General features: G+C 58.4%; 1 protein-coding gene across 8 annotated transcripts; it reads left to right on the top strand.

Moving 5' to 3' along the window:
• The first annotated feature begins 2,480 nt into the window (after positions 1–2,480).
• ARFGAP1 (ARF GTPase activating protein 1) lies at positions 2,481–12,844 on the top strand. 8 transcript variants are annotated; one of them, XM_070801309.1, is made up of 15 exons: positions 2,482–2,639; positions 3,741–4,006; positions 5,360–5,423; positions 5,625–5,734; positions 5,848–6,019; positions 6,481–6,581; positions 6,971–7,057; positions 7,360–7,456; positions 8,162–8,218; positions 8,697–8,729; positions 9,449–9,478; positions 10,132–10,188; positions 10,668–10,727; positions 11,254–11,330; positions 12,229–12,844. In XM_070801309.1, exons 3-15 carry the CDS (start codon positions 5,364–5,366, stop codon positions 12,569–12,571), a joined length of 1,284 nt encoding a protein of 427 aa, XP_070657410.1. In that variant the 5' UTR covers positions 2,482–2,639; positions 3,741–4,006; positions 5,360–5,363; the 3' UTR covers positions 12,572–12,844. The 8 variants fall into 8 exon arrangements, with proteins under 8 accessions (XP_019827617.2, XP_019827615.2, XP_070657412.1 ...); XM_070801308.1 differs by having other exon boundaries at positions 3,677–4,006; XM_019972058.2 differs by lacking the exon at positions 3,741–4,006 and having other exon boundaries at positions 2,481–2,639.
• The last annotated feature ends 1,473 nt before the right edge of the window (positions 12,845–14,317 follow it).

Genomic DNA, 14,317 nt, shown 5'->3' with positions numbered 1-14,317 from the left:
AGCTTTGTAGTCAGAAAACTAAACATCTAGCCTCTGCTCGGTGTTTACTCTTGTTGCTGTTGTTCAGTTGCTCAGTTGGGTCCAACTCTTGCGACCCCATGGACTGCAGCATGCCAGACTTCCCTGTCTTTCACTATCTCTTAGAGTTTGCTCAAACTCATGTCCATTGAGTCAGTGATGCCATACAACCATCTCATCCTTTGTTGCCCGCTTCTCCTCCTGCCCTCAATCTTTCCCAGCATTGGGATCTTTTCCACTCAGTTGGGTCTTCACGTCAGGTGGCCAAAGGATTGGAACTTCAGCATCAGTCCTTCCAATGAATATTCAGGGCTGATTCCCTTAGAATTGACTGGTTTGATCTCCTGGCTGCCCAAGGGACTCTCGAGAGTCTTCTCCAATACTGAATTCGAAAGCATCAATTCTTCGGCTGTGCCCTTTCCAGGACCACTTTCCCTTTTCCTCTCCTACCTTTCAACATCCTTCACACCTCCTCCTCCAGGAAGCTCATGTAAGGAATCCAGCACGGGGCTCTGGCTCTCTGAAGCCCAGGGTCTTGTGCTGAAATCTACACTGCCTCACAGTGCCCCTATGTAGACTCTATGAGTGCTCTGTCCACATCACCTCAGCCCTCTTGTTTCTGTGCATGCCAGCGGCTTCTCCCTGTGAGACCTGCTGGCTCCTTCCTGAGGGCTTCCCCTGACTGCAAGATGTGCTCATGCCAAGCTGGGCACAGGGCAGGCTAGACTGGCCAGGAAGCCAAGGTAAACCTCCAGGGCAACTTTCAACCAGCAGTGGAGGGAATTACAAATGAGATATAATTCAGAGTACCTGCAAACACTGGCCCCCTCACACTGCTGCTGGGGCATGAGATGGTGCCCCCATTTTGGAAGACTGATTCACAATTTCTTATGAAATTCAATACACACTTCCCCCATCACCCAAGAACTTTACGTCTAGGTAATTGTGCAAACAAAATGTTAAGATACACCCACCAAAAGGCTTGTGTGTGAATTTCAGGGTAGCTTTATCCACAATAGTCAAGACCCAGAAATGACTCCATTGTCCAATATGTGAGTGGATAAGTGAGATATGTTCATTGAATGGAATAGTATTCAGCAAAAAAAGGAATGAAGAGCTGAAATATTAAGTGAAAGAAACCATTTGAAAGAGTACTTATTGAATGATTCTGTTTATGTAAAGTTCTAGGACAGGAAAACTAAGAAATGGGGATAAAAATAAGAACAGTAGTTGCCTGTAATGGAAATATTCTATGGTGGAGGTTACACTGGGGTATCCATTTCTCAAAACCTATTGAGTGTAAATCACTGAATGTAAATTATACCTCAGTAAAAATGTTCATACTGTGCTTAGGCGCTCGGTCTTATCAGACTCTGCAAGTCTGTAGCCTGGCAGGCTCCTCTGTCTATGGGGATTCTCCAGGCAAGAATACTGGAGTGGGTTGCCGTGCCCTATTCCAGGGGATCTTCCCAACCCAGGATGGAACCCAGGTCTCTTGCATTGCAGGCAGATTCTTTACCATCTGAGCCACCAGGGAAGCTCAAGAATACTGGAGTGGGTAGCCTGTCCCTTCTCCAGGGGATCTTCCTGACCCAGGAATCGAAACGGGGTCTCCTGCATTGCAGGCGGATACTTTACCAGCTGAGCTACCAGGCAACTGGATCACTCCAAAAGTTACACAGATCAATGCAGAATGTGTGGATATACAAAAAAGCACAAAGTAAAAACAAAACCAAACATCACTTGCAGTTACACTCCCCAGAGAGAGATCACCAGTCTGGACAGTTACTCTTCCTACAGTCATAGTTCCCATACTTGGGACCCTACTATTTACACTGCTTGGCAGCCTGCTTGCAACATCTCCAGCTGCTCTCCACATCCACCCCCATCCTTCTCTACCTCAGATTACACCTGTGGGCTTGGCCAGTGGGAGGCAAAATCAGGAGACCAGAGGGCAAGAGACCATAGAAGCCGGTGTTCACTCCTGTATCTTTTCCTACTGGATCACCTTGGGCTCGCCATGCCCACTACCAGAGATGACAGCGCCTCTGGGGCCGCGGCGCCGAGGACACTGTCCTTCCAGAGTCGGAACCTCTCCCATCCCCTTGGAGCCTGTTGACGTCACAGCTCTGCTGCTCCAGCACTGGGTTCCCGCAGAAGTCCTGCGGTGCCCTAAACCTGCTCACACTCTCCTAATCAGCCCCCTTGTAAGTAAACGCCCATGAATCATCCTAATTTGAGCAGGCCATCTTTATCCCGTCTGAATTCTGACGGGGCAGTGCCGGTGAGAATGACCGTCGGTCCCCAGAACACCGCGGTCCCTGCTGGACTAACAGCTCTGGCACAGCAGCCCGGAGGAGGACGCGTCCCTATAGCGACGGAGCAGGGTCGCGCTTCCGGCCCAGCTGGCAGGACGGAAGTCCCGCCCCCGCCGGCCCGCCCCCGGCTTCCCGTGAGACCCTGCGAAGCGCGACGTAGCCGGAAGCGGGTGGCGACCGGGTGGGCGGCCGGCGCGCGTCCTCTGTGCAGTTCGCGGCGCGGCAGACCCTGGCCCGACCCCCGCCGAGACCCCCGCCCTGACCCCAGCCCGACCAGGCGGAAAGGATCTAGCGCCCTGCCCGGTAAGCGCGCGACCTAGACCTAGAGGTCCTGGTTCCCCCTGGGGCTGGTCCACGGCCCCTCCCGGTGGCCACCCCCGCCAGACCCCCACCCATCTCGAGGCAGCCATCCACAGGATTTGGAAGCGCCGACCTCGCCCTCCCCCAGTCGTTCCGGGGCTGGTCCACGGCCCCCCTTCAAGTCCCCACCCCCCAACGCAGCACCCCTCCTCCGGCCGTCCCCGCCCAGACCCCCACCCACCCTGCAGGGCGCCCCAGATCCCCAACCTTCTTTCCTCTGAGACTGTCACGGGCCCTTGTTCACCTGCACCCCTTCCGTAGGGCCAGCCGGCCCTGCCCCGTCCCCTCCTTCGGATCCAAGACGTGGTCCGGACTTAGGGTCCGGTCAGGCCTCTTTCTGAGTTCTGAAGGGTCTTCCACTCTTCAGAGGGAAGGATCCTCCTCTCGGTGTTGAAGAGGCCTGTCTCATCGGGAGCGGCAGCCACCCCTTGGCCGTGGGTGACGGTGTTGCGGGAGGGAGGGGAAACCGAGAGAGGACTTTGGAATCCTCCCTCAGTTTATGTACCTCTAGTAGAAGGACTGTGTTTCTCATCTGCCCTGTTAAACAGCTTCTCGCCTGCCACAGACGTGAGAGTTAATTGTGCTCATTTGGTGCAAGCTTAAGGGTCCAGCCACCATGGGTTTCTGTGCCAAATGGGGCTGTCATAATGGTCCAGGGGATAAGTAGTGTTGAAGTTGGCCTTGGCATCCCTTCCCCACCCTGCAGAAGTGCACAAGTAACAGTGCTTTAGGATGAGAAACGGTGGTCCTTCCATGTAGGTGCTTTGAGTGCTCAGGTGGTTTCAGAGAAAGATCAGCATGATTTGTCCCTGTCGCTGGTGACAGCCCCAACAGTGTGCTTAAGTCATCCCTTTTAATCTCAGGTCTTGAAGAAGTTCCCACTTAGGGAGCAATGTTCTAAGGTCTGACAAGTGGCTTCTCTCATGAGCTGAGAAAAAATGTCTTGGTTCACCATTTACTGAAGCCTCGTCCTCTTGCAGAGAGCTGTGTGTTACCATCTTGATTTCAAGTATTAAAGCAGGAGTTCTTGGATTCTTTTTCAAGATAAACTTTGGCCACCTCATGCGAAGAGTTGACTCATTGGAAAAGACTCTGATGCTGGGAGGGATTGGGGGCAGGAGGAGAAGGGGACGACAGAGGATGAGATGGCTGGATGGCATCACTGACTCGATGGACGTGAGTCTCAGTGAACTCCGAGAGTTGATGATGGACAGGGAGGCCTGGCGTGCTGCGATTCATGGGGTCGCAAAGAGTCGGACACAACTGAGCGACTGATCTGATCTGATCTGATCTGATGGTTTTGAAAGAAGGTATTTGTTTCTCATGTATTAAAGTTAGGATTTCACAGAATTAAAGGGTCTTCTTATGCAAAAAAACAGTTGCTCTTAAATCCAGCCCACCTCATTCACTTTCATGTGACGTTTCCCCCGCTGTCATTCTGCTAGTCCTCACTCTGCCTTCTTTTACACAACTACACATTCAGGGCAGGCTCATCCTAGTTTTGACTTCTGTTTGCCTGTGTCCTGTGAGTGTTTGGCATTCTAGATTCAGGAAGCATGGTTGTGGGGACAAGCTGGGTCCCCTTGAGGAGTAACTGAAGGTAACAGGCAGATGCGGACCAAGATGCTCCTCGGTTTTCATGCCATTGCATTGGCAGGGAAGCTGGTGGGAACAGGCCCCTCTCAGACAGTGGGCGTGAGGTCAGAGGTTGCAAACACTGCTAGCGACGCAGGCGTGTGGCTCTGTCTCTGACAGTGGCCTATGTGTCCTCGACAAGACACGTCCTGCCGGGGAAGCTGGAGGGACAGTGTGCACACTCTGGTCCCAGGACCCCGGCCAGGTTAGGGTTAGTTTACATCCAGCACTGTGCTGGGCACCCTTTCCCTCCCTGGCTTGATTCTTACTGTATCAACTTTCCTGGTCATGAATTAAACAGGCCACCATTGAACTTGAACTTGGCCAAAGCTAGGAGATCTGTGAAGAGATGGCTTTTCTCTTCAGCCCAGGCTGTGTGGCTGCTATTTCCCACAGTGTCCCCATGAGGCATTGTGACAGATCTGCAGGTCCATAGGCCCCTGCCCATGCCCTGCTGTGGCCATGCTCTCTGTCATCTCCGTCCTTCAGATGGCCCCTGGGAGGCCAGCCTCGTCCCATGTCAGTCAGGACCACCGCTTCTGCCCCAGGCCTGGAGCCTCCCTGTGCTGGCTTGAGGCAGGTGGGGCGTTGCCGGGACCAAAAATGTGGGGCTCCCTGACTTCAAGTACCATCAGCCTGAGTCCAGTATGTTGCCCTGAAGGCAGGAAAAGAGATTTAGCAGCCAGTTCTGAGCACATTTTATAAAGCCCAGCCCTTTGCTAGGAGCTTCACTGGAAACCGACATTCCATAAATTACACAGTCTTGATGCGACGTGGTAAGTGGCCTCTAGTAACTGCACGTTACTGCTCATGATCACTTTATTGGCCTGGCAGCATCCACACTACTTTGGGCTTTTCCTTGCGCCTGGAGAGCAGGTTCCCGCAGTGAGGGCCCTCCACGCTGCCTGTAGTGAGTTGTCCTATTCCCTAACAGCTTCCAAGCAGCTTCTTGGGGTTCCTTGAGGTTATATCTTGTAGTGTGTTTGCACTGGCGGTTGATTTTCTTGTGAAAATCTTGTTTTTCTCAGCACCATGGCCAGCCCAAGAACCAGGAAGGTTCTTAAGGAAGTTCGGGCGCAAGATGAAAACAATGTAAGCATCTGCTTTTCCTCGACACCCAGTTCAGGTTTCAGGAACCTCTCGGGGTAGTGTGTGGTCTTGGGGTCCTCACTCCCTGTCACCGTTGGCCTCATAACCAGCCTCCCTGTTCTTGCTCTTGGGGCCACCACTGGGTCTTGGGGGTCCCTGGGTCCTGCCTCAGCCTCTGGACAAGCCCCTGGACACCCTCCGCAGGTGTGTTTCGAGTGTGGCGCCTTCAACCCACAGTGGGTGAGCGTGACCTATGGCATCTGGATCTGCCTGGAGTGCTCGGGGAAGCACCGTGGGCTTGGGGTTCACCTCAGGTCAGTGCGCAGGGGTGGGGAGGAGTGGGCCCCCATGTAGGTCGGCCCCTTTCACCCCCGGGCTCTGAGTCAGGGGGCGATATAGGTGATGAGGCCAGCCCTCTGCTGTACAGCTTCGTCCGCTCTGTCACGATGGACAAGTGGAAGGACGTGGAGCTGGAGAAGATGAAGGCGGGCGGAAACGCTCGGTTCCGGGAGTTCCTGGAGTCTCAGGAGGACTACGACCCCTGCTGGTCGCTGCAGGAGAAGTACAACAGCAGGGCTGCTGCCCTCTTCAGGGACCGGGTGAGGCAGGCCGCCCGCCACGTGGAGGCTGCTCCGGCCACGGGCACTGAGATCCCCTGTGGTTCTGACCACAACATGGAGGCCGCGTGCCATCTGCATGGAGACAGCATGCATGGCCTTGGCTCTTCCCACCTGGAGGACTTGGGGGGCCTGTGGTTTACTGGGCTGAGGATGGGCTTTCCTCCCAGATTCCGGGAAGCACTGTGTCCAGACACCTCTGTGCATGCAGCTAAAGCTCCCCTGAGAACTTCAGTGCCTGCGGGGGAGGCCCATCGTTCGGGGTGTAGAAAGAGGGCCTCAGAGACTAAGAGCTTGCCCGTTTGGCGTCCACACCCAGCAGAGCCCCCAGCCCGTGGTGTAAAGCCAGAGGGGCTGTGTGGGGGGCAGGGAGTGCACTGCGGTCAGGAGCATTTAGGCCACCTTGATGGGCCCCTGCTCTCTGACCCAGGTTCCCTTGGCAGGTGGCTGCTCTGGCCGAAGGCAAAGAATGGTCTCTGGAGTCATCACCCGCCCAGAGCTGGACTCCGCCTCAACCCAGGACACTGCTGTCCTCTGCCCACCGGTAGCTCCTCATCCAGCCTTCTGGCCAGCTCTGTGCTGGGTTCAGCCCAGCCCCTTCCTCCTCTCTCTTCAGTAGTGAGATTCTGGTCAGAAGGGCTCCAGACTGTGGCCCAGTGCTTGCTGTGGCCTTGGTCCCCCTGGTTTCCCTGCGGCCCCCCTGCAGGCTCAGGCCGGCATGGAGCCCCTGTGGCCCCCGTCCCCCCAGAGCCGCGCCTCCCTTACTTCTCACCAGTTTCAGCTGCTGAGCCTAAGCTTGAGCTGCCTTCTGCTCAGAGCTTAGTGTTCAGAGGAGCCAGGCATGAGCAGGTGGGCGTGACTGCACCTCCCAGAGACCCCTGCGGGCATGTACCCACCCTCTGTTGGCCTCTTACTTTTGACCCACCATTGCAGAGCCTCTGGCCAGGTGCAGAACTCCACCGCCTCTGGGGACAAGGCTTTTGAAGACTGGCTGAATGATGACCTTGGTTCCTATCAAGGGTAGGGTTTCAGGCGGGCTCAGGGGAGGCTGGGGGCAGGGGGCACTGTGAGAGTGGCTGGGGCTCCTGCCCCTGTGTGTGGTGGGTGCAAGATTGGCAGGCCCTGTGGAGTCCTGAGTGGCAGCTTCAGGAGGGTGCTTGAGTGAGAAAACCACTGAGAGAAAGGACGTGATTCCTCCCTGGAACCTGCCTGGCCTGTGGACGAGTGTGTCCCACTTCCGGCAGTGAGCTGATATCTGGGTCTGGATGCCTCTGCACCCTGTGGCTGTCAGGAGCAGCAAGCCTGTTGCCTGTGTCCCCCAGGGCCCAGGAGAACCGTTATGTGGGGTTTGGGAACACGGTGCCGCCTCCAAAGAGGGAAGACGACTTCCTCAACAGCGCCATGTCGTCCCTCTACTCGGTGAGGATGCCGTCCCAGTGCCCCCCGCCCCGACGCCCCAGGGCCTCCTGGAGACCAGCCATCCTAGGATTGCAGTGGCCCACTCCCCTTTCCTTCACTGACCTCACACCTTAAAGCTGGGCTTACGGGGCTTAATCCCACTTGTGTTTTGTCTTTCATTTACTTTGGCTACAATGTATAAGACACGTGCCCCAGGTTTAACAAGGCATGTTTTCCCCGGAGACCTCGGGCTCTGAGTGGAGCCTGCCTGGCTGCCCCTCCTGGCAGGGCCACCCTGTTGCATGGGTTCTGGGCTGAGTCTGCTCCAGGGGAGAAGGGGCCGTCAGCCTGGCCTGTTTTTCAGAAGCGCCTCCCAGGGTGTGAAGTTTGTGTCCCCGTGTCCCTTCCATCCTACCCCCAGAAGCTGAGCATCTTTTGTCAGCTCCTCATGAGGGTCACTCCACATCTCCCCAGGAGGCACAGGCTCAGTGGGGATTTAATCCAAATGACTGGCTTCTGTTGTGGAGGCTCAGGGGAAATGACCTTGGACTCAGAACAGGTTTCATGACCCCTGCGGCCTGGTGGGAAGGCCTGTCTCCAGGGAGTGGACCTGAGCTGCTTCTGGGGCCCCTAGCTGTGTCTTTCCCACGGAGCATGGGTGCGAAGGATGCTCTCCTGTGTCTGCGTGTGGAGCTGCCACATGGCTTGTGTGTGGCTTCCTTGCAGGGCTGGAGCAGCTTTGCTACCGGAGCCAGCAGGTTCGCCTCAGCGGCCAAGGAGGGCGTAAGTACCAGGCTGTCCTGCAACACCACAGGCTAGGCAGCCAGGGGTCCTGACGGGGCTCCAGCCACAAGTTCGTCTGCCCCACGGGGGTTTCTGTGAGTGGCCCCTCTGCCGGGGCCCTGAGAGCACCCAGGGTGCTGGGGAGAGGTGAGAAGTATGACCAGTTGTGCTCAGCAGTGAACAGCAGAGCCCGCTGGACAAGGCCCCACCCCGCCTGGGGGCCCTGTGTCCAGAGCGCAAAGGTCGGCGTCGGGCCTGCTCCCTTGCCCTGGGCGCCCCTACCCTACCCTGGTGGTCTAGCTCCTGGGGGAGCAGGGGTAGAGGGCAGCTTTGCGGGGCCTGAGAGCCACTGTGGGGTGAGTGCCAGTCCTCGTGGCCATCAGGAAACGGGCCTGAGCACCCAGGCCCTGCAGATGCGCAGCTCCAGCAGCCAGTGTCGGGCAGCTGATCAGAAAACCCTCTTTGTACTTCCTTCCAGGCGACAAAGTTCGGGTCCCAAGCAAGTCAGAAGGTACCGGAAGAAACCTTTGCGTGGGCACTATGGGGCTGCTTCTAGGCTGGGTGGCCTCCATGTGCCCTGTGTCAGGGGAGGAGTGTTTTACACCAGCAGTCAGGCGCCCACGGGCCCGCACGGAGTTGTCTCTCAGGCTCCCACATCTGCATGTTACTTCAGGCGCCTGTGGGTTTGGGAGGTGGAGGCCACTCCACCTTGGCCTTGTGGGGAAGGAGGCCCTGCGCTGGGTCTGGGCAGCCGTGGGCGGGAGACCCAGCACCCCCTGGGCATGGGGGTTTTGTCCCAGGGATACAGCGTTCCTCGTCTCTATTGGTGTTCCCCCTTCCTGTGGTTGCGTCGGGGCCCGCTGTTTGTCTTGTTTTCAAACCTTGGCTCGCAGTCCTGGTGGTCTCCTGCGTGATGTCTGGCCCTGGGCTGGGTTCAGGACTTGGGGTAATGGCTTTGGGGGCCGGCGGAGGAGCCTCCGAGCCATGTGGGCCCCTCCCACCCTGAGGGCTGAGCTCCCCCAGCCCCACTCAGGGACGTCTCTAAGCCCCCATTTCACTTGACTTCCACCCAGCCTGCTCCTGTCATCCTGGGAGGGTCAGGTGGGAGGGGCTGGGTCTAGAGAGGGTGCGGTGCCCGTGGGACCCTGTCCTGGTTGTCGCGACTGTGGCGCCTACCGCCTTGCTCTCTCTCTTCCCCCACCCCTGTCTCCCCACGCTGTCTGGGTAAAGTTCTGGGGTTCCAAGCAGCAGCCAGAGCTGGTAAGGCCCCGTCTGTGCTTGTGCATGCCCCCTTAGCCGCCCCATGTATCCGGCACGCGCCTGCACTACAGCCTGCATGTTGGCGCTTCCATGTGCTCACACTCAGAGCTGCTCCCCAGCTTGATGGGCTCCCATTTGAGCATCCGTGTCACAGGCAGGAGGCATGGGATCCAGAGCTCAGGGCTGCCATAGGGGACCAATGGGCCGGGGTACCCTGTGGTCCACAGGGAGTTTTTCGTGGTGTGGTTTAATTATCTTCAGCCAAACAATCTGAAAGAGTCCAGTCCTACTGGCGAGGGCCCCGCACTGTGGTCATCTCCCCATTGTCCTGCCTGCTCCCGACCTGAGCCGCTGGCCTGGCCTGGCCTCCCCCCACCCCCAGCTCCATCCCTTCTGTGTGAGCTCCCTTGGGGGCCCCTGGAGGGCAGATGGGACTGGGAGTACACCTGTCTGTATGAGGGACAGCGGGGGCTCTTCAGGAGCCCAAAGGCCAAGGACGGCAGTGCCCAGCCTCCACGACAGCCAGGAGCATCGTGTGGTGGTGGCTAGGCCTTGCCAGCCACCTTCCCTCCACGGGCAGAGTTCGCCATCCTGAAGAGAACATGCCACAACACGCACACAACTTTTCTTCATCATGTCTTTCCTTCTAACAGGCTTCGGAGTTGGGCCACAGTCTGAATGAGAGCGTCCTCAAACCTGCCCAGGAGAAGGTAACATGGGGAGAACTTCTGGTGTTCAGCTGTGTTCAGTTCCCTGGGCCCTCGTTCGAGGGGCAGTTGCTCCTGGGGGCTGTTTGGGTCCTCAGACTCCCTGGTGTCCCTGGGGGACTGGTGCCTATGGGCCCTCATCCTGGGTCAGCGAGGCCTGGCCTTGCACCCTGCTCCTGCGTGACTGGGCATGCATCTTGCCACTTGCCCTGGAGGCCCAGACAGGCAAGAGGAACCTGGGGTGGGCAGGGCAGGGCAGTGCCAGCCTGTGTGGGAGGTAGGGGGCGACGCAGAGAACACCAGGGGTGGGGGTCCAGTGAGACTGGCCCGGGCTGTAGGGTGGTCGGCCGGCCCTCCCTTTTGCTTCTGGGGAGGGGACAGCATAGAGACAGAGCCCCTGGTGCCAGTGCTGGTGGGTGGCAGCCTTCAGTGCAGGCAGTGGGCGACTGCTGGGCTGTGACGACGCTGTTCCCATCTGCCAGGTGAAGGAGGGGAAGATTTTTGATGATGTGTCCAGTGGGTTCTCTGAGTTGGCGTCCAAGGTAGGGCAGCCCCGCCTGACATGCAGGCTTGGCTGGAAGCGTCTCCATGTTCCAAGGCACCCGGAACCGTGAGCAGGGAGGGCCAGCGCTTCATGCGCATCTCTTCTTGGCCCAAAGGGCCTGTAGGACCAAGGAGGGTCAGGCGCTCCGGTGCTGACAGCCTGAGGAACATGGAAACCTCTGGACGAGCTCCGGTCCCAGCCACTAACCTGTTGCTATTTTCTTTCATTCTTTTCTTGCTGCGGCCAACCTTCCTGGTGAGTGTGCTGTGGGTGGCCTGCCTCTCTGCCTGGCGCTGTGGGTGGGGGCGCATTCGTCCTGCTTCCTGGCCCAGAGCCTCTCCTCAGGCTCTCCTGGCCGTAGCTTCTTGTGCCCACACGGCAGGCATCCTGCCGTCCCCATCCGATCCTGTCCAGTAAACTGGCCTGAGTTTGGCGGTTCACTGCATTTCTAATCTTCACCCTGGTCTTTGGACGCTGCGCAGTCCCAGCAGAGCCCGGCTGAGCCGTCTTCCACTCTCTTCCAGGTCCAGGGAGTTGGCAGCCGGGGCTGGCGGGACGTCACCACTTTTTTTTCTGGGAGAGCAGAGGATTCATCAGACAGGTATGCTGTGTCCATTCCTGAAGTGGGCTGCCTTCTGACATCTCCCCCAGATCTCAGAGGCAGGGCGTCTCCCCCAGAGTCTTGGGTGACGATCAGAAACCCCTGGAGCCCTGGAGGTGCAGAGAGGCATGTCAGTCCCTCAGCCTCTTACTCTGAAGCCCTGCCTTCTACCTCGGGAGCTACCGCTGCCCAGGTGACGGGGGTGGTCTCAGCCTTGCCCTTGTTGGACGGGCTGAGGGAGAGGAAGGGCCCCTGGGCTTTGACCCACCTCCTCGGGGTCTCCAGCGCTCAGGGCTCTGCCCAGGCCTTCCTGCTGGGAACCAGGTGGGCCAGCTTTCTCCTCCTCTGACTTGGACGGGACCCTGGGGCTCTGATGGACGAGCTTATGCCCGGCCCAGAGTGGCAGCCACTCTGCCAAGGCGGGTGCTGTTGGTCTGCCTGCTCGTGGACCAGCTGCTTCCTCCCAGCACTGCTGGACGTGTTCAGCGGTGAGGTTGCGGTTGGGTGAGGAATTCTCGTCCTGAGCTGGTTCCACAGTACAGAGAAGGGTCAAGTCTCTGAGTTTTCTTCCCATTATTTGTTGCAGGAAAGTAGTATTTTACATTTTCCTCTGAAACATCCTCCATGTGGGTGGGACTGATGGAGGGTGGGCTCTGGTGGCAAGTGGCCTGAGTCCTTCCATCAGGTTCCACGGCCTCAACTCCATGGAGGAGCCCCCCCGAGGCTGGGCGTCCTCTGCCCAGGAGAACAATGACTCCAGGACCCTGAGGGGCGTGGACCAGGACTCTGGGTTGGAGCTCGGACTTAGCTAGGGAGAGGCTGAGGGGAGGCCAGATGGCTTGGGGCCCCCGTGATGACCTTCCGGTTCTGGGAGCTCAGAGAGCCCTGTCTGTCCCAGACCCCCGGAGGGCCCAAGCTACCAGAACAGCGGTGGGGACAACTCCCAGAACACCCTCGACCAGAGCTTCTGGGAGTCCTTTGGGAGCACCGACCCTGCCAGGGCCCACCGGTCCCCAAGCAGCGACAGCTGGACATGCGCGGATGCCTCGGCTGACAAGAGGAGCTCGGACAGCTGGGATGTGTGGGGCTCGGGCTCTGCGTCTGCGTCCAACAATAGGATCAGCGACAACAGTGATGGTGGGGAGGCCTGGGGGGGTGGCGGGGAGGGCCGGCCCAAAGTCGCCAAGAAGGCCACGCCGCCACCCACGGTGGACGATGGCTGGGACAACCAGGACTGGTAGGGGCCCGAGGCCAGGTGCAGCGGCCGCTCTGCCTCCTCCCTCTTTCCGTTCCACCCAAGAAACGCCGGACGTGCGAGAAGACAGCCTCAGCCGAGACCCAAGAGCCACGTGCCTGTGGGAGTGGGGGCGTTTCTGTGCCCCTGAGCTCGCTTTCCGGGGGACCCAAGCCAGGTGCTGTCACAGGCAGGGCTCCCTGCTGCTGCAGGGCCAGCACACCCAGCCCCTCCCCAGAGAGCTCGGTAATAAACGCTCTCCTGCTGTTGCACGAGGCCACATGTGCTCGAGGCCTGATTTTCCTTGAAGTGACTTTAACTTTCTGTTTGCTCTCTTTTTTTCTTTGCAAGAAATTGCCTGAGGTTTGAGCGCTGCCTCCGCCTCCCCTTCCCATTCCTGTCTGCACTAACGCTCACCTGCGGCAGCTTGCCTGGCCTCAGTCCAAACCACTGGGCTCCCATGGGAGCGCTGGGCCCAGGTGGTTGCCAGCCCTGTCCTCCTGGCTGGCTTTGCAGCAAGGGCTGGAGTATCCAGCTCCCCTGCCCCTGTGGGGCTTTGATGTCACAGCAAAGCACCTGGAGACACAGGGTGGTCTGGGCAATCGCCCTCACCAGCGAAGGGGAGAAAGGTCCCCAGTGGGTGTCTGCCTGGGAGAGCAGCTTTGTAAGGACAGACTGGCAGTGCCCCCTCCTCTCCTGGTTAGACATGGGGCAGCCAGCACGTGGCCAGCTGGGCCTTCGTCTTCCTGAAACCTCCTGACCCTGGGCACCTGGGGCCGCTGGAGGTTCTGGACCTCCGGAGCTGTGCCTTCTGGGTGGTTCCGTGTCCTGTCCTGGGGCAGCACTTTGGGGCAGTGTGGTCCCTGGTGGGATGGTCTTAGAGCCTGTTCTCAGCTGAGTCCCAGTTGTGATGACCAGGTGGGTCTTTGCCTCTCTGGACAGCACACCTGTCAGCCGTGCAGCTATCCTCAGCACCCTGGCTGCTGTGTGCTCTCCCGCCCAGGCTCTGTCTCCAGGAGGCCAGGCCAACCACCAATTGGAGCCTGGCCAGCCCTGCTACCTGTCTGGCCAAGGCTCCGGGTTGAGCAGGAGACGCTTCAAGGCTAGTCTGCCCAGCTTAGCTTCCTTTTTGGGAACTTTCCCCAATGACCTGTTCATCTTTCTGGCCCCTGCTTTATATACAAACCCCTCTGCTGCCACTGTGTCCAGTAATCCCACTCCCAGATGGTGGCCCTGCCTAGCAGGCCCAGGCCTGCAAGCCAGATGATGGTGGCTCTCCTGGGTCCCCATACCCTGAGCTGGGCCTGATAGGAAGATAGGGAGCAGGCTTCTTGGGGACTGTCTGGGCGTAGAGGCCCTGCCCCCTGCACCTGCTCCCCAAGGAGCCAGGGAAGCTCTGCTCAGCCCTGAGGGCCCCTTCCTGAACATCAGGACTGGGGTTCTTGGGGCCATCTCCCCACTGCAGAGGTGCCACCTGTATAGGAGTGAGGGTCACAACGGCTGTGCAGCTTCCAGAAGGTTGACAGGACTCACCCAACAGGGGCCAGCCTGGCCCCATCCTTCCCTTTCTGCTGCTGCTGCTGCTGCTAAGTCGCTTCAGTCATGTCCGACTCTGTGTGACCCCATAGACAGCAGCCCACCAGGCTCTGCCGTCCCTGGGATTCTCTAGGCAAGAACACTGGAGTCGGTTGCCAATTCCTTCTCCAATCTTCTCTTTCTGAGGGCAACTCAAACCCTGGCTGAGCTCTGACCG

The sequence above is a fragment of the Bos indicus genome, chromosome 13, assembly GCF_029378745.1.
Source record: "Bos indicus isolate NIAB-ARS_2022 breed Sahiwal x Tharparkar chromosome 13, NIAB-ARS_B.indTharparkar_mat_pri_1.0, whole genome shotgun sequence".
Lineage (NCBI taxonomy): Eukaryota > Metazoa > Chordata > Mammalia > Artiodactyla > Bovidae > Bos > Bos indicus.
Note: the sequence above shows the minus strand (reverse complement) of the source record. Positions and strands in the feature narration are given on the sequence as shown.

What these genes read in the sequence shown, in the direction of transcription:
- ARFGAP1 (XM_019972058.2), top strand. Translation starts at nt 5,364, where the DNA reads ATGGCCAGCCCAAGAACCAGGAAGGTTCTTAAGGAAGTTCGGGCGCAA. An exon ending in CTGCCCTCTTCAGGGACCGG is followed by an intron (nt 6,020 to 6,480) that starts GTGAGGCAGGCC and finishes TTCCCTTGGCAG; the next exon opens with GTGGCTGCTCTGGCCGAAGG. An exon ending in CCAAGCAGCAGCCAGAGCTG is followed by an intron (nt 9,479 to 10,131) that starts GTAAGGCCCCGT and finishes TCCTTCTAACAG; the next exon opens with GCTTCGGAGTTGGGCCACAG.